The sequence below is a fragment of the Phyllobates terribilis genome, unplaced genomic scaffold (genome assembly GCF_046119375.1).
Source record: "Phyllobates terribilis strain yellow unplaced genomic scaffold, ASM4611937v1 Scaffold_1__5_contigs__length_1240528914, whole genome shotgun sequence".
Lineage (NCBI taxonomy): Eukaryota > Metazoa > Chordata > Amphibia > Anura > Dendrobatidae > Phyllobates > Phyllobates terribilis.
This window is the reverse complement of record NW_027362761.1, coordinates 388,443,414-388,463,619: the sequence shown is the minus strand read 5'-3', so window position 1 is coordinate 388,463,619 and position 20,206 is coordinate 388,443,414. Positions and strand designations below refer to the sequence as shown.

The 20,206-nt window shown below is 41.5% G+C and overlaps 1 protein-coding gene across 1 annotated transcript in view; it reads left to right on the top strand.

The window, feature by feature from the left end:
- SLC27A6 (solute carrier family 27 member 6) overlaps nt 1-14,130 on the top strand; it is a 106,379-nt gene extending 92,249 nt beyond the window's left edge. Inside the window, exons 10-11 of the mRNA XM_073676552.1 lie at nt 4,105-4,235; nt 12,793-14,130. Coding sequence (XP_073532653.1) covers nt 4,105-4,235; nt 12,793-12,969 — 308 coding nt within the window. The 3' untranslated portion in view covers nt 12,970-14,130. The remainder of the gene's footprint in view (nt 1-4,104; nt 4,236-12,792) is intronic.
- The last annotated feature ends 6,076 nt before the right edge of the window (nt 14,131-20,206 follow it).

Sequence of the window (20,206 nt, the reverse complement as noted above, 5' to 3'; positions counted from 1 at the left end):
TTTTTAAAGAGATCTGTACTCAGAAATAAATCAAGGTTGACAGAAATTTATCATAGTTGACAGAAATTCATCAAAGTTGGCACTGGCAGACAATTTTCATATTTGACAGGAATGAATCAAAGTTAACAAGATTTAATGATTTAATGTGTCATTGCCAGTTTCTCTACAGTTTCTGAATGTAAGAGATAGTGGTGACAGACTTGATGCTACTGGTGCTGGAATTACCACTGCAGAACTCTCCAGTTCTTTGTTTCCATGCATTTATGGGTGGTTCTTAAGGTATGTTTGGGGTCATTGTCCTGCTGGAAGACCCATGACCTAGGATGCAAACCCAGCTTTATGACACTGGGTACTACATTGCAACCCAAAATCCATTGGGAATCTTCACATTTTATGATGCCTTGCACATAGTCTAGGCACCCTGTGATAGAGGCAGCAAAACAACCCCTAAATATCTTCGAACCTCGACCATATTTGACTGTAAGTGCTGTGTTCTTTTATTTGTAGGTCTCATTCCAATTACAGTAAACAGTTGAATGATGTGCAGCAACCAAGTGTGAATAACACACAACTGGCATACTTTAAATGGAGTGAAATATCTGGCACGCTCCCAAAAATGTCACGATTATTACCGCAGTAATATCGGACAAAGTCTGATGACCACGGTTTTAGGCTGTGGACTTGTAGTATGGTTTTGGTCAGTGACCAAGTGTGAATAGGTTGAACCACACACAACTGGCAGACTTTAAATGGAGTATAATATCTGGCACGCTCCCCAAAATGTTATGATTATTACCACAGTAATATCGGATCACTTCTGATGACCACGGTTTTAGGCAGTGGCCAACTAGCATGGTATTAGTCAGCGACCAAGTGTGAATAGGTGTGAACAACACACAACTGTCAGACTTTAAATGGAGTGTAATATCTGGCACGCTCCCAAAAATGTCTGTATTATTACCGCAGTAATATCGGATCATGTCTGATGATGGACAAGTTTCTCTGCTTCCACAATACAGCAATGCGAATAAAATCAGCCAAATCTGGCTGTATTCTGCTAACAAGTATATGGAGCAGTAAAAATTGTGTATTATATTGCTTTTTAAGCAAATAATCAGGATTAAGAGCAACAAGAATATTAGCCCTGATATCTAGTGCTATGGATATCTGTAACAGCAGCAGACAGAACATGAAATGGACCCTATTCTGCTCTATACACTCTCCACAAACTCTGCGTGCCTAACTCCTGCTATCACCAGGATTGATATGCAGCTGGATTAGTCCTTAGAAGGAATGTTATTTCAGATGTATATATATTTTGCTGTGGAATACCTATACTTAACTAATAAACCACCAATTCTCTCCCTAGCTCAGCAGCACCACTCCCTACTCTGCCTGTCTGAAGGGTAGACTGGGACGAGCATAGGGTCACCGGGTCTTAAATAGACCCAATGACGCTATGCGGCCAGCCAATCACTGTAATGCCACAACCAACATGGCTGCGGCATTTCAGTGAGTTGGCAGGCAATCCCTGCATGTTTATTTGCTGTCTAAACAGCACCAAACATGCGGGGCGGGGACTTAAGTTCCCGCCCGAGCATCCAGGATGTACTTGCCGAGCATCTCCAACAATGAGATGCTCGGGCGAGTACCGAGCAGTTGCGAGCACGCTCGCTCATCACTACTTCCGACTAATCTCCTTATAAATCGATACAGTAAACTACACCAATATATCAGCTTAAAAATGTAAATATCTTTTTGCAATTTTATATTCACTACTCATTATTGAAATTGCAACACAAAGAAGGAAAAGTCATAGAATTATGGTAATCTTAGGATGGATAGGCATTTTAAGAATATGCAAATGATGAAAAATTGGGAACAAAAATTTCAAAACATTCACTTGCAGAAATACATGCACTGATGTGTCTTGTATCAATGAGTTTATTAAGAGAGACACTGCAGGCCATGGTTCATGTTCTTGTAATGAAAAACGGCTTCGGGGACACTTTAGAGAAATGGCTGTACCACTGGTTCCATGACCAAATCAATGTAACACCAAGCTGTTAGTGTACCTGGAATAAAGACTAGAGGAGTTCATCTACCGAACATTACGTCACCCCACGTATAATCAGGACTGTTGCGACATAGCCTAATGAAGGCCTCTTCATGGTGTTGCCCATGTGGTTTCCAGACCAATCTATCATTGTGTCTAAGAAAAAAAAAACGAGACTCATTGATGAAGAGGATAGACCACCATTTTTTTTACAGACCCATAGGCTTTAATGACCCAGTGCGATCCGATTATCGGAAGTTAATCATGCATGCTGCGATTTTTTTTTCCTCAGACCACTTGGTCCAAAGAAAAATCAGATATGTGCACTGCCTCATTGAATAACATTGGTCCGAGTGCGGTCCGATGTTTTGACGGATCGCACTTTGACCGAAACTACGGTCGTCTGCACGAGCCCTAGTAGACAAATTCAAGTCAAATGGAGTGCTGTTATTTGCAGGCATTATTCAAGTTTATGGAATTGAGCTATGCTTAATAAAGACCAGTCTCTGTAAAACTCAGGTTTGGAAGGGTTTGACAGCACCCTACCATCTTAGATGCAACTATATATCACCAAGCTTTAACATAAGAATGGTTGTACTACCATTCTGCTTTTCAAGAGTAAAGTGCCCACCAAGTATGAGAGTAGTTGACAAGCATTGTACCTTTCACAGACTGTTACGATTACACATTACAACTATCACACCAGGATTTTCTGTGCTGCATAAAGAGAGAACAATAAATATTTTCTGATTGTGCCACAATGGCTTCCACCCCCCAAATAGAAAGAGCTGATTTGCAATGCATGTACAGATTTTTGGCACAAAGGGCAATGTGTCTACATTATCTATATGTCTGTCTTAGCAATTCTAAAGAATGAGGGCAAAAGGCAGGATTGGCCAAATATATGTAATAAAAGGGCATGTGGGGGGAAGGTATGGATGGTAAAGGGGTTTTCCAGGATTTAGGATAGGTCATCAATAACAGACTAGTAGTTTGGCGACTGGTGTCTGACCCCGGTTGGCTATTTGCAGCTTGTGAGACAACCAAATGTTCACAGTGTACAGAGCTGGAACAGTCTCAGCTCCATACACTGTGTAGTGGCCATTCTCAGGTACTGCAGCTTAGCTCTCATTTACTTCAATTGGAGCTGAGCTGCAGTGCCCAAGAACAGCAGGAGATGTGTTGTCCATCTTGGCACCTCACCAATCAGCTGTTTGCCGCTGTTGAGTGTCAGGCCCCCACCAATTTTGTAAGTGTTGTTTTATTATTCTTTTCATAAATCATACCTGTAATTTCAGATTACTATTCAGAATAAGTTTTAATGTGTATGTATAAGCTATGTAGAGATGTGGGATGGATCCTCTGGAGCCTTTATATATGCTTTGGAAATACAACACATGGATCACACCGGGCTACTTGCAAAGCCTGACGTGGATCACCAGAAAATCAAACAAACCGGGGCATGTGCGTAACAGCACATAAGAAATAAAACTATCTCTGTTTAATATATAAGTAGAATCCTGCATTTGTTACTAGTTTGTTACCCTTCTGCAGGCTCTATCTCTACTTTTCAATTGTCTCTAAGCTAGTGGGTGGAGATTAGCCGCTTTGATGTCTCCCATACACACAGAGATTTGAGGGATTCCTGTTCTCCTCTCTCTATGTATCACATATTTAGCAGCTGCAGCATGGCTAATATTATACTGCAGTACTCAACAGTGTAGCTGTGAAATCAGGTCTAGGATGAGATAAAACACGTACTAGAAAGCAGCACCTGTGTGTGTCTGTCTGCTTCTATCTTTCACTCCCCCTTTCCATAGACTTCTATAGGCATCTGTAATCTGATGCCTCAGTGACTTGGCAGTCAGTCTTAGTTTGATCAAATCAATAGCAAATATCTTAATTGTATTTGTATTTGGTATTGATTTCTGAAAAGTGTGCTGAAATGACAGTGACTATGTAAGCACCATATATAATTTTTACTATGCATAAATTAAACTACAAGTACTTTCCGAGTTTCATGCTTTAATTTTTATTGTTTTTTTAAGGTCATGAAGGAAAAGTTGGAATGGCATCAATTATTCTGAAGCCTGGCATGTCATTACAGTTAAAAAGCGTCTATGAGCATATTGTGAACTATCTACCTGGATATGCATTTCCAAGATTCTTAAGACTACAGGTACTTTTGCCTTTAAAAATGTACTTAAAAGGGTTGTCCACTACTAAGACAACCCCTTCTTGAATACTATATTTCCCAGTGTAAAATAAAAATACCCTATACTCACCTTCTGTACCTGCTTTGTTCCAGTTATGTCGATACTAGGTCTCCTGATCCTCGCATGATATTGTTGTGCCACGTGAGCCATGCAGCCAATCATGTCCGAGGTTCGTCCAAAGGAAGTGACAACACAGCAGCCCAATGGCGGTCACTTATTGGCTACAGGGCTCAGGTGACATAACAATGTCACGCAAGCATCGGGAGACCCAATGATAATATTGCTGGTACAGCACTGATACGGGAGGTGAGTATAGAGTATTTATATTTTACAAGGAGGAATATACTATTTAGGAAATAGTGGATAACCCCCTTTTTTTAAAAAAAAACCCTGATACTTTATTTTATTATTATTTGCCTAAGTGGTACAATTGTTGTTGTCATGATAGCTTAGATGGCAAAGATTAAATGTTTGCAATGCTATACTTTTCAAAAATATCAGGACCATTTTTGAACTTTGAAGGACCCTATTATATGTTAATGGAATAAGTCAAGTGTCATGAGATCCATCCAAAAACCTTCAATTATCTATCTTAGCATGGCCAAAGTCATCTGAAATAATTCCATTTGTTCTTGCCATGATAATTAATCAGTTTATTAAAGTACGTGGCAGCGCTGGATGAGTGCAGAGCGAAATCCTTAATAATCTTGCTCTTTAATGGCGAGTGGGGCGAGGAGAGATAAGGGATCCCGATCTGCGTTCTATCAATAGTCAGGCCGTTTCGGATGGCATTGGAGTTACTTCTGGCTACTTTTTTTAATAGGGTGATATTTAGGAAAATCACCAATGTGTAGATGCCCACTATTTCATTTAATATGAAAGGTAGCCCCAGACTGATGATAGGTACTCTTTATGGGAACATCCAGATGGGAAATACGTATCCACTGTCAACTTTTCTGCTGCTGAAAAACTGCAACTAATCAGCGTTGATAAAATCCACTTATTCACGACAGATTTTACTTAATGCATTGCAAAGTGTGGAATCCCTGTTAAAAATCTGCAGAATAAATAGATATTTTGCAAATGTCATATTTGCAGAGACAGTCAAATTACACTGCCAATATTCTCTGCAGTGTGTGGATTTGACTTTGTGTAATGCCATCCTCATCACTGGTACTATAAGCAGAATTTCCTTCTAGAAAATCTGGAAAGAACATCTGAGGCATATCCAATCTGTGTGGGTGTACCCTTTTCAGTGTCAGTTTTAATATCTTTTCTTCATCTTATTGTGCCCATTCTTTTTACCTCAAGGACATCAAAGGTAAACCTATGTCAAAATCACACTCTTGTAGCATATGATGGGGTCATAGAAATCGTGGGCAAAATAGACTATCATTGGTGGAATCATCCTACTGTATGTAAGGAAAAGAAAGATATTACACATCATTCTGCTGATCCACATGAAGAATTGTCCATCTTAGTGACCTAAGTTCACCTTCACACTTTCAGTATTTGGTCAGTATTTTACATCAGTATTTGTAAGCCAAAACCAGGAGAGGAACAATCAGAGGAAAAGTAGAATAGAAACACGTCACCACTTCTACATTTTTCACCCACTCCTGGTTTTGGCTTATATATACTGATGTAAAATATTGACTGTCACATACACACTTCTCTGCCCGTGACGTGGAGTGCACCTGCATGAGTTAATTTATCTCCCTTCACTCAATCTAGCTCTCAACCTCTGTTTTAGGCTATAAACTGAGCATAAATCGCACCCCGAGACACATCCAGCACACCCCGATTTCTTTCGCTGCCACCACTCATCAAACACACAGGGTGATGAGTCCCCGATATCTATGTTACTGTCAGACAATAAAAAAGGTTACACACTCTCTTAAAGGCTATAGGTTCTTTTAGAGCGAACAAGGATGAACTTATTAATGATTTTAATCTTTAATATAAAAATATACAGTGCTTACAATAAATATATAAAAAGGTAAAATAAAATGACATACAAATATGCAAAACAGTTATAGAATAAAAAGGGAGAAGTAACAGATACCTAAACATTTCCGTCTACAGTTATCCTGTTTTCCTGAGGGAAGGTGATTGAACCATGGAGCACATCAGCCTTTAAGTTGTCCCCACTTGTGTCAACATGTGTCTTTGTGTCAACGAGCTTTTTATAGTCTTGACCACAGACTCATATTTCCAGGATGACCTGGATTGGTCTATTTAAACAATGCTGTCTGTAAATGGCCAATGGGCCAAGTTGTTGAATTTCAAATACCTGTGTCTTCCTATACAGACAATAGGAAATATTCTGCCTAATACTGACCATTTGCTAACCCCCATCTAAGCTCAGAATCAAGGAGCTATGGTGCCAGGATTAATGCATACCTCTAGCAAAAGGTGTGCTTTGTGCTACCCTTTGTGCTTATGTGGCGCCCCTGCGGGTTCAGTCGCCACAGAGGTACTGCATCTCACCCAGAGGTGTGGTATCCCACTCTCAGGTAAGGATGGAGTACTGCTCGGGACCCAAACACTTGCATCCAACACTACACTACTCCAGACCAACAGGAGGGGCAAGATGCGCTGCTCCTCTGCTGAGCGCTGTCCCTGGCTGGAGTGGGGGGAACCAAGAGAGGGGGAACCATGTAGTGGGTGTGGGTGGAGGAAGAAGTTTAGGGGAGCACTTCAGCAGGTGTATGAAAAGGGATGGAACCATCTAGAAGGGTTCCAGTCAGAAGAGGACAGTGAGTGGGAGCAGGAGCTCTGCTCAGACGGAGCGGGCCTAGTGAGAGGCCCAGGAGGTGAGACTGACTGAAGAGAGGAGAGGAGCAGGAAGGAAGGCTCCAGAAGGAAAGAGGGGATCCTAGGGGTACCGGAAGTGCTGGAGGCCACCCGTACGCCCGAATCTACCAGGACGTGGAGGGATCAAGCCGTGGAGGGGACCGGCCTCTAACTAGTGAGAATTGCAACGTTCAGCTAGAAACCGGAGGCTTCTGTACTTTTAGGGTGCAGTTGCCACAGCCACAATTACATCGCCGAAAAGGTGGCCACAGAGGCTCCAGGGGACTGCAGGTCACCCGACAAGATCCGAGGCTACCGGCTCGGGACACTGATTGTGAGGCGCAGGGTGAGAGCCAGCGCAGGAAGACAACTGAGAAAGGCACACAGAAGGGGGTCCCGTCATGTGCTCCTGAATTATCTGAGGGATTGCTGAACCCCTTCCTTGGTGAACACAGGACAACGTGGGCGGTTATAACCCGAAAAAGTGTAACCTGAGGAACTTAACAACTGTGAGTAAACCCTGAAGACTGCACCCCACTGTCTCTGTGAAATATTGCTGCGCCATCATCCCCCTGCACCATACTGCACAGCAACATCTACCTCATACAACATCTACACTGCCCTGGAGCTAAGCTCTACCTGTGGAGAGCTAAACCAACTCTGCTGCATTAACAACAGCTCCAGAGGACCTGCTCCGCAGTGGCGGCTCCCTTTAGCCGCATACCACAGGTGGCGTCACGAACATTAAACTATAAAAACTATAATCCCCTTTTCTTTAAAACCCCCCTTTTATTGACCGCCCTGGGTCACAGACCGGGTCACCGCCACTGTGACATCCCCCAGCACCGACCGGCCCGGCCACGGAGTACCCCACAGCCCAGGGGGCGCGTCACATACAATACTGGTATATCAAGTTTCACCCTTTTGTCAACTAAATGTAACTACTGCTGTTATGATTTCCCTTATTGATTATATATTTTCCTTCACCCCTCTCCCCTTTTAAATGTGCATGGGAGTTTGTCTTACTTGTCAGCTCCCTAGCACGTATCCAGTCCCAGCCCCCTTGGCGAGATAAATCATCGCCATTGCCATGATCAATTCCTTTCTTATGTTGAATTGTAAAATCATATTGCTTCAAAATCAGGCTCCATCTGAGCAATTTCCCATTATCCCCCACTAACCTGTTGAGCCAACCAAGTGGGTTATGATCTGTGATCACTGTGAAGTTGCGCCCATAGAATTCTGGCTGCAGTTTCTGCAGATCCCACACAATTGCTAAACTCTCCTTTTCAATTGTGGCATAAGTAAACTCTCTGGGCAGGAGTTTCTTGCTTAGATAAAAAATTGGGTGCTCTTCACCTCATTGGTTCACCTGGCTGAGAACCGCACCTAGCCCATAAGTGCTGGCATCAGTCTGCATCACAAGTCGGAGAGTGAAATTTGGGGCCTAAAGAATGGGTGAACTAGCCAATGCGGATTTTAGAGCACCAAAGGATTCCTCACATTAAGAAATACAGGAAATCATTTCGGGAAGCTTCTTCTTTGTCAGGTCCATTAATGGCTTATCCTGAGCACTGTACTTTGGCACAAACTTCCTATAATAGCCGGCCGTACCCAGGAAAGACATTACCTGCCTCTTGGTTTGTGAGGTAGGCCAGGCCATGATGGCTTCTATCTTCCCTTGTTTGGGTTTTAGTACCCCCCCACACACACGGTGTCCAAGGTATTGTACGTCCAGCATGGCTATCTGACACTTCCCTGCTATGTTAAGTCTCTGTAGCACCTGAGACAGATGCACAATGTGTTCCTCCCAGGAATTACTAAAAATGGCTATATCATCAAGATAAGCAACTGCAAAACCATCAAATCCCCCCAGTAGCTGACTGACCAACCACTGGAAGGTGGCAAGGACATATTTCATACCAAATGACATCACCAGAAACTCAAACAGACCAAATGGTGTTATAAAGATAGACCTCTATTTTGCCATGGGTATCTGCCAATATCCTCTACCTAAGTCCATAATGGTCAAGTAAGATGCACTAACATGCATGTTCTAACAGCTCCTCTATCCTCGGCATTGGGTAGACATCAAATGTTGTAAGTAAATTTAATTTCCGGTAATTTACACAAAACCGGGTGGTACAGTCTTTTTTCAGGACCAGAACTACAGGTGAAGCCCAGGCACTCTGGGATTTTTGTATTACAAGGCCCAGCATCTCCTCTATCTGTCCCTTCATGTTTGCTTTCACCTCGGCTGATATCTGGTATGCCGATTGCCTCACAGGGGAATAAGTACCAGTGCCTACATGGTGACTTGCTAAATGAGTCCTCCCAGGTTTCCTTGTGAAGACTTCTATGAATTCCCTGAGCACCCCAAGTAGCTCTGACTTCTGACTGTGGGATAGGTCAGGGTTAATCTTTGCTGACTCCAGTGACTACAAACACTGAGTCCCAGCTCCCAAGTCTAGCAATAGGTCACCCTCCCCCTCCTTAGGCATGCTGCAGACAGGTAAGACTCAAGCGTCCCTGTCATAATGAGCTTTTAACATATTCACATGAAAAATCTTCCGATGCTGTGTATGTTCATCCAGGGTCACAACATAGTTAACATAATTTAAATGCTTATATACAGTCATGGCCAAAAGTTTTGAGAATGACACCAAAATTATATTTTCACATGATCTGCTGGCCTCTGGTTTTTATTAGTGTTTGTCTGATGTTTATATCACATACAGAAATATAATTGCAATCATATTATGAGTACCAATAGGTTATATTGACAGTTAGAATGAGTTAATGCAGCAAGTCAATATTTGCAGTGTTGCCCCTTCTTCTTCAAGACCTCTGTAATTCTCCCTGGCATGCTCTCAATCAACTTTTGGACCAAATCCTGACTGATAGCAGTCCATTCTTGCATAATCAATGCTTGCATTTTGCCAGAATTTGTTGGTTTTTGTTTGTCCACCCGTCTCTTGATGATTGACCACAAGTTCTCAATGGGATTAAGATCTGGGGAGTTTCCAGGCCATGGACCCAAAATCTCTATGTTTTGTTCCATAAGCCATTTTGTTATCACCTTTGCTTTATGGCAAGGTGCTCCATCATGCTGGAAAAGGCATTTTTGGGCGCCAAACTGCTCTTGGACGGTTGGGAGAAGTTGCTCTTGGAGGACATTCTGGTACCATTCTTTATTCATGGCTGTGTTTTTAGGCAAGACTGTGAGTGAGCCGATTCCCTTGGCTGAGAAGCAACCCCACACATGAATGGTTTCAGGATGCTTTACAGTTGGCATGAGACAAGACTGGTGGTAGCGCTCACCTCTTCTTCTCCGAATAAGCTGTTTTCCAGATGTCCCAAACAATCGAAAAGGGGATTCATCAGAGAAAATGACTTTGCCCCAGTCCTCAGCAGTCCACTCCCTGTACGTTTTGCAGAATATCAGTCGGTCCCTGATGTTTTTTCTGGAGAGAAGTGGCTTCTTTGCTGCCCTCCTTGGAACCAGCCCTTGCTCAAAGAGTCTCCGCCTCACAGTGCGTGCAGAAGCACTCACATCAGCCTGCTGCCATTCCTGAGCAAGCTCGGCACTGCTGGTAGTCCGATCCCGCAGCTGAAACAGTTTTAAGATACGGTCCTGGTGCTTGCTGGTCTTTCTTGGGTGCCCTGGAGCCTTTTTGACATGCTTCTCCTTGAAGTTCTTGATGATGCGATAGATTGTTGACTGAGGTGCAATCTTTGTAGCTGCGATACTCTTCCCTGTTAGGCCATATTTGGGCATTGCAATGATGGCTGCACATGTTTCTTTAGAGATAACCATGGTTAACTGAAGAGAAACAATGATACCAAGAACCAGCCTCCTTTTAAAGTGTCCAGTGATGTCATTCTTACTTAATCATGACTGATTGATCGCCAGCCCTGTCCTCATCAACACCCACACCTGAGTTAATGGATCAATCACTAAAATGATGTTAGCTGCTCCTTTTAAGGCAGGACTGCAATGATGTTAAAATGTGTTTTGGGGGTTAAAGTTCATTTTCTGGGCAAATATTGACTTTGCAAGTACAGTAATTGCTGTTAAGCTGATCAATCTTTGACATTCAGGAGTATATGCAAATTGCCATTACAAAAAATGAAGCAGTAAACTTTGGAAAAATTACTATTTGTCTCATTCTCAATACTTTTGGCCATGACTTTACAGTGAACGGTCCCTCCCATGCAGCCTGCAATTTATTCTGCAACATAGGAACAAACAACCAAACCTTCTGTCCCTCGTCATAGGCCCTCAGTCTGGCATTATGGTCATACCAGACCTTCTGGTTGATTTGGGCATGGGTCACATTTTCATGAGCCAGGTCGCTAAGTTTCTGAATTCTCTCCTGGAGTATCAGTACATATTCCAACATATTCCATCACGGAGCCTCATGGAGTTTTGGGGTCAACCTCCCAACAGTCCTTAATTTGGAAAGAGCTGAAACATGCCGTGTGGAAAAGGCAACCTTCAAACACGTGCAGAAGTCTCATTGACAGTTACAGGAATCATTTGATTGCAGTGATTGCCTCAAAAGGTTGTTCAACAAAATATTAAGTTAAGAAGAGTACCATCATTTCTTTCCAGGCCTATTTCATGAGTTTAATTAAAAAAAAAAATTCTGTGGAAGCAGGGTTGAAAAGCAATGTCTGACTTTCATTTATTCATTTTCATAGATTTTTAATTTATTATTACTTTTGTCAGATTCAAGTTATTTCTGTGACCACTGTGGGTTTTTCTTTCATTAAACGAGGGGTACCAACAATTTTAAGAACATGTGTAAGTACATTCTTGCACATTGGTGTGCTTTCCTGCATCACACAGGCTCTCAGGTGGGTCACTGGCTTCTACCTTCTCTGTGACATTCATTTGCAAGGCCGGGACATAGTGGCATACCATTCGGCCCAGGTACATTCCTAGAAACACCTTGGTAGGGATAGTGTCTGATACACCCACTTCCCTCAGTTCTTTTCCTGCTCCCCAGTCCAGATACACCCATTGCAGGCCTTATCCCCCCCAACTCCGGTTACAGACTTTGTGTGTCCTGGAATTATATCCGCAGGGTTCACCAGTTCTGGATGCACCAGGGTTACTTCTTCTCCAGTGTCTCTGAGGCCAATGGTAAGTTTACTGCCCACACTGACAGTTCCCATTATTCCTCACATCAGAGCCAGCCACAAATAAGACAGAAGGTGTGGGCCCCGGCGGCTTGGTGGTCATACTAGGGCCTTTCTTCCTATCAGGGCAAACACTAACATGTCAGCTCAGAATCCAGGAGCTAAAGTGCCAGGATTAACAGCTGCCTCAAGCAAAAGCCCCCTTGTGCTTACAATACTTGTATATCCATTTTCACCGTTTTGTCAACTAAATGTTACTTTACTACTGTTATGATTTCCCTAATTGATTATATATTTCCCTTCACACTGACCAAATACTGAACATGTGAAAGTGGCCTTAAAGTGAGAAGATTATTGGAAACCTTTTAGCCTAAATTTTCAGTATGGAGTGAGCATGGATTGAGTCCAGGGCTTGTACACATTTCATCAGGCAGATGGCCTCAGCAGGCCATGGGGCACCTGAATTCTTGCTCTTCCTAAAGGCACACTCATTTACCAGTATTACCAATACAAAAAAAATACATTTCTGACACCAGTCATTCAGTAGACTAAGTGTTTTATGTTTTTAATATTTTGCAGGAAAACATGGAAGTCACTGGGACATTCAAACAACAGAAATTTCGTCTTGTGGAACAAGGATTTGATCCGTCCATCATTTCAGATCCACTATACTTCTTAGACGATTCTCAAAAATCTTATGTGCCAATGACCAAAGACATTTTTGATAAAATCACAGGTGGTCTGTTAAAACTATAAATTTCCTTCAAATATCCGTGCCGTACAGAAATAACATTTCCTCTGGTGGAAATATTGAAAACTGTGATGTTTTAACCTGCTTCAGATGTTTACCCGACACCTCTGCCTCATTAATGGTTACTGATAAAATACGGGGTAGGTATAGTGTCCCTATGTGATAATTGTACATATATAATAACAAAAAATTCTTCATAACTATTCAATTGCACTACTACATCCTCCAAAACAGTGACCTACTTAACACACTTATGCCATCATTTCATGTGTAATGTTATAATACTGAATAATATGGACAATACTATACACAACACTGTACTTGTCTATATATTATTACAATGTTTTTCATTTCTTATAAATCTGTAGGAATGGGAGGAATGATAACCATCAGTGGACAGTCTTACATTTTTTTTAAATATTCAGAAGGGTCTATAGGCTTCGAAGCTTGACAAACTTCTGCTATGCTTAACAGCGGAAAAGTAATAGTCGTTATCCTGTACATGAGTATGAAACACATTTTTCTTATTCTGGTTGTACCATATACAGTAAGCACAGGGGACACAGACATTTAAGCTGTACTTGAGGTCCGGGGGCACAAATACCCTTCTGTCCCCATGAAGAGACTGGTACTATAAATTACAGTGGCTTGGCTTTTTAGTTATTTTGTTACATTACAACCTGTGTTTAAATATTTTTGTAATCCAATTTGTGTGTGATGCATCTGCACTAAATAGTCTAAGTTAGTGAAGTGAGAAAAATATAGGCATGAATTAAATTTATGGGATCAAATAACTAAAAATTGGCAGGTGCATATGTATTCACCCCTTTTGCAATGAAGCTCCTAAAAATTTCTGCTGCAAGTAATTACCTTCACAAGTCACATGCTGTCACGCAAGGTGTGGGAAAGACTTAGTGCAACACAAAGGGAAGAGGGAAAGGAAGCCCAGACTCTAGGGAAAGGGGAAAGTGGAGACCTCCTGGCTGATAGAATATCAGTCTGTATATGCTTAGCTTTAGACAACTCCAGACAACTATACACATGTCCTTAACACCAAAGAGGAAGAAGTACTGCTCTTGCTCAAGCCTTCACAAGGAGTAATGAATATCGCCAACACCTCCCTCTGGAACACAGCAGGTATTTATACACCCAGGCCAGAGTGTTAATTAGCCAGAGGAAGGTAGCCGCTGTGTCCTAGAGACCGCCTCTAAGGTGTCTGTAATGCCAAACGTAGAGATCTCCTGCAACCAACTTCAAGGCGACGATCTGTCACTTCTGACACACCCGTGATACATGCTTAGTGAAACCTGCCAACAAACCTGCCAAGAGAGGGCCGCCCACCAAAACTCTCAGCCCGGACAAGAAGGGCATTAATCAGAGAGGCAGCACAGAAACCAAAGGTAGCCCTGAAGGAGATGCAGAGTTCCCAAGCAGAGACTGGAGTATCTGTCCATTAGACCACAATAAGCCGTACGCTCCATAGAGGTGGCCTTTATGGAAGAGTCGGTAGAAAAAAGCCTTTACTTACACACAAAAATTGTAAGGCATTATCACCACAGTGAAACATGCTTGTGGCAGCATCATGCTGTGCCAATGTTTTTCGACAGCAGGGACAGGGAAAATGGTTTTAGTCGAGGGGAAGATGGATGGTGCGAAACACAGGGATATTCTTGAGCAAAACCTGTTTCAGTCTGTCCGTGAGTTGAGACTGAGACAGGGGTTCACTTTCCAACCAGACAATCACTCAAAGCATACTGCTAAAGCAACACTCAAGTGTTGGAAATACTCAAGGGGAAACGTGTAAATTTTTTGGAGTGGCCTAGTCAAAGCCCAGACCTTAATCCAATTTAAAATCTGTGGTCAAATTTGATGATTGCTGTTCACCAGAGGAAACCATCTAACGTGAAGGAGATCGAGCAGTTTTGCCTTGAGGAATGGGCGAAAATCCCAGCGGCAAGATATGGAAAGCTCATAGAGACTTATCCAAAGTGACTTGCAGCTGTAATTGCCGTAAAAGGAGGCTCTACAAAGTACTGACTTTAGGGGTTGAATAGTTATGCACAGTGAAGTTTTTAGTTATTTTGTCCTATTTGTTGTTTGCTTAACAAAAATGAAAACCAAATGTTCACAGTTGTTGGCATGTTCTTTACATGAACTGATGCAAGCCCTCAAAAAAAAACTGAAATTCCCGGTTGTGAAGTGGCAAAACATGAAAAATGCCAAGGGGGGTTTTGCAAGCCACTGTTTATATGAGGGTTGAGAATAACTTGTCACAGATTTTAAATGGTCTCCAGTGCATTTGCCTAGCTGAACCTGCTAAAGGCAAGATATGCCCCATAGTTTATTGCTGGCTGAAAAAGGTTCCGAGAGATTAAAGAAACATTCCAGTTGTCACAGACTAAAGAAACATTTTCAGCGCATTGCAACAATAATATAATGTATATGCAGCTACCATAAAACTACACCGCGTGTAGAATTATTAGGCAAATGTGTATTTTGATCACATGATACTTTTTATACATGTTGTCCTACTCCAAGCTGCATAGGCTTGAGAGCCAACTACCAATTAAGTAAATCTGGTGATGTGCATCTCTGTAATGAGGAGGGGTGTTGACTAATGACATCAACACCCTATATAAGGTGTGCTTAAATATTAGGCAACTTCCTTTCCTTTGGCAAAATGGGTCAGAAGAGAGATTTGACGGGCTCTGAAAAGTCCAAAATTGTGAGATGTCTTGCAGAGGGATGCAGCAGTCTTGAAATTTTCAAGCTTTTGAAGCGTGATCACCGAACAATCAAGTGTTTCATGGCAAATAGCCAACAAGGTCGCAAGAAGCGTGTTGGCCAAAAAAGGCGCAAAATAACTGCCCATGAATTGAGGAAAATCAAGCGTGAAGCTGCCAAGATGCCATTTGCCACCAGTTTTGCCATATTTCAGAGCTGCAACGTTACTGGAGTATCAAAAAGCACAAGGTGTGCGATACTCAGGGACATGGCCAAAGTAAGGAAGGCTGAAAAACGACCACCTTTGAACAAGGAACATAAGATAAAATGTCAAGAATGGGTCAAGAAATATCTTAAGACTGATTTTTCAAAGCTTTTATGGACTGATGAAATGAGAGTGACTCTTGATGGGCCAGAAGGATGGGCCAGAGGCTGGATCAGTAAAGGGCAGAGAGCTCCACTCCGACTCAGACGCCAGCAAGGTGGAGGTAGGATACTGGTATGGGCTGGTATCATCAAAGATGAACTTGTGGGACCTTTTCTGGTTGAGGATGGAGCGAAGCTCAACTCCCAGACCTACTGCCAGTTTCTGGAAGACAACTTCTTAAAGCAGTGGTACAGGAAGAAGTCGGTATCGTTCAAGAAAAACATGATTTTCATGCAGGACAATGCTCCATCACATGCATCCAACTACTCCACAGCATGGCTGGCCAGTAAAGGTCTAAAATAAGAAAAAATAATGACATGGCCCCCTTGTTCACCTGATCTGAACCCCATAGAGAACCTGTGGTCCATCATAAAATGTGAGATCTACAGGGAGGGAAAACAGTACACCTCTCGGAACAGTGTCTGGGAGGCTGTGGTGGCTGCTGCACGCAATGTTAATCGAAAACAGATCAAGCAGCTGACAGAATCTATGGATGGAAGGCTGTTGAGTGTCATCATAAAGAAAGGTGGCTATATTGATCACTAATTCTTTTGGTTTTTGTTTTTGCATGTCAGAAATGTTTATTTCTAAATTTTGTGCACTGATATTGGTTTACCTGGTGAAAATAAACAAGTGAAATGGGATTATATTTGGTTTTTATTAAGTTGCCTAATAATTCTGCACAGTAATAGTTGCCTGCACAAACAGATATCCTCCTAAGATAGCCAAATCTAAAAAAAAAACACTCCAACTTCCAAAAATATTAAGCTTGGATACTTATGAGTCTTTTCGGTTGATTGAGAACATAGCTGTTGATCAATAATAAAAATAATCCTCTAAAATACAACTTGCCTAATAATTCTGCACACAGTGTAAGTGTATTTAAATTATTGATTTGCTCCCTCCATCCCCTAATGAAGTGCACCATCATCTCAGATGTGAACTGCATTTAAGATTTTAAATGTAAAAAAATTCTATTGCAGATCTAGGGTCACGCTGTCTTCTCAAAAAGGTATATAAAAAAATGACATTAAGATTGGCAATAAAGGGTGAGCTGTCACTATTTAATTGAGCGAGGCCGCGCCCACTAGTCGGGTTTTGGCCGTGAGTTTGCAGAACGCATACGTACCTGCCTGTCCCCACCCAGAAACCGGCAAATCCTCACAGTGCACAGTGCGTGCACTGGGGGGATTCATAAGTCTGCAGTCACAGAGACTTATTAATTTGACTCTGAGACTTGACAGAGACTTATCAATTTGGACTGGACAACACCTTTAACCTGCAAGAAGATGACTTACAGTAGCTGCTTGTTAAGAGTTTATCTGCAAAAGAAAGAATTGTAAAGAGTTAATCTGAGTCTCTAACTAGATATAGTATACACGAGATGAGCTGCCACAGAATTTACCTTAGTTGTTTCTAGCCTCATTCTCTTCCTTTTTCCATTATATGTAGGAATCTATTTTATATCCGTGTGTACATAATAACATCCAACATGAAGAAAGATAACCACACAGATCTGCTCTGTATTTCCATGCTGCCCACTCCCAGTCTTCCAACACTCAATGGTATTCCTGCTCAAAAGCAGAAAGTCTCACACAGCTGTTAAAATAGTGAGACAGCAGAGAGCCGACTTCAACTAACTTGTTTATTTCATAAATTATATATACAGTATTTGAGAATGGTTTTATATTTTGGTCTCCTTTTACTTCATTAAGTTTTCCAGAAGGTGATAGGTCCTCTTTAATTATTTTCCATAAAATATAAATTCTGGAGGATCATTTCTTAGAATTCTGCATTGTAACATTCATATATTGTTCTTCCTAGAACTGTATTGTCATACACTATTCACTTTTTCATGTTTGTACACAGTCTAAAACTGTAAGCGCTCTTTGGACAATGGGCAGAGTATGTTGAGACATGCTACAATAAGAAAGATAATGGTAACACCCATGTGTCAATTTTTCCTTAGATTTTGAAAGAAATAACAGTGGAATGGCTCAACATGGAGATCTAAGCAAAGACTTAAAGGGTTCTCCCTTACTTGGACAACCCCTTCAGAATACCTATATTTCCCCCCAGTAAAATAATAACAAGAATACTCACCTCTCTTCCCGGCACTGTTCACACGATCACTCCAGCCAATCAGTGCTTCCTTCATACTCCTCTCCTATAGCCCTCATACAAATGTAATTGATTGCTGCTCTCTTCCTTCCTCCTGATGTCTTGATTTGACCGAAGGAGGGTAGAGTGAAACCAGCACTGATTAGTCGAAGGGATTGGGAGAGCCAGTGCCAACACCATTGGAAAGTCACTGACACCGGAGGTTAGTATAGGTGTTATTATTTTCCTGGCAGGTGGGGAATATATGGATTCAGAAGAGGTTGTCTGAGTAGTGGACAACCCCTTTAAATAACTGATAGCAATAAAAAAGGTTAAATGACATGTTTGCTACTATATTACACAACAGTATTGTGAAATAATTTGCCTTGAAAATATGGATTTCACAGAGACCACTCACCCTTAGATTACAGGTTTTATCCTCTGTTTTCATGACCATTCTAAATAAAGTATTGATTATTACAACCCCTGGCAAAAATTATGGAATCACCGGGCTCGGAGGATGTTCATTCAGTTGTTTAATGTTGTTGAAAAAAAGCAGATCACAGACATGGCACAAAACTAAAGTCATTTCAAATGGCAACTTTAGGGCTTTAAGAAACACTAAAAGAAATCAAGATTAAAAATGAGGTACTCAGTAAGGATAATTTTTTTCAGACCAAGCAGAGGGAAAAAATTATGGAATCACTCAATTCTGAGGAAAAAATTATGGAATCATGAAAAACAAACACAAAAAAGAACACTCCAATACATCACTAGTATTTTGTTGCACCACCTCTGGCTTTACTAACAGCTTGCAGTCTCTGAGGCATGGACTTAAAGAGTGACAAACAGTACTCTTCATCAATCTAGCTCCAACTTTCACTGATTGCTGTTGCCAGATCTTCTTTGCAGGTTGGAGCCTTGTCATGGACCATTTTCTTCAACTTTCATCAAAGATTTTCAATTGGATTGAAGGCCATGACATTGACCTTATGTGTCTTCTTTCAAGGAATGTTTTCACCCTTTTTGCTCTATGGCAGGATGCATTATCATCTTGAAAAATGACGTCATCATCCCCAAACATCCTTTCAATTGATGTGGTAAGAAAACTGTCCAAAATATCAATGTAAACTTGGGTATTTATTGAAGATACAATGACAGCCATCTCCCCAGTGCCTTTACCTGACATGCAGCCCCATATCATCAATGACTGTGGAAATTTGCATGTTCTCTTCATGCAGTCATCTTTATAAATCTCATTGGAACGGCACCAAACAAAAGTTCCAGCATCATCACCTTGCCCAATGCAGATTCGCGATTCATCACTGAATATGACTTTCATCCAGTCATCCACAGTCCACGATTGCTTTTCCTTAGCCCATTGTAACCTTGTTTTTTTCTGATTAGGTGTTAATGATGGCTTATGTTTAGCTTTTCTGTATGTAAATCCCATTTCCTTTAGGCGGTTTCTTACAGTTTGGTCACAGACATTGATTACAGTTTCATCCCATTCGTTCCTCATTGTTTTGTTGTGCATTTCCTGTTTTGAAGACATATTGCTTTAAGTTTCCGGTCTTGACGCTTTGATGTCTTCCTTGGTCTACCAGTATGTTTGCCTTTAACAACCTTCCCATGTTGTTTGTATTTGGTCCAGATTTTAGACATAGCTGACTGTGAACAACTAACATCTTTTGCAACAGTGCGTGATGATTTACCTTCTTTTAAGAGTTTGATAATCCTCTCCTTTGTTTCAATTGACATCTCTCGTGTTGGAGCCATGATTCATGTCAGTCCACTTGGTGCAACAGATCTCCAAGGTGTGATCACTCCTTTTTAGATGCTGACTAACAAGCAGATCTAATTTGATGCAGGTGTTAGTTTTTTAAATGAAAATTTACAGGGTGATTCCATATTTTTTTCCTCAGAATTGAGTGATTCCATAATTTTTTCCCTCTGCTTGGTCTGAAAAAAATTACCCTTACTGAGTACCA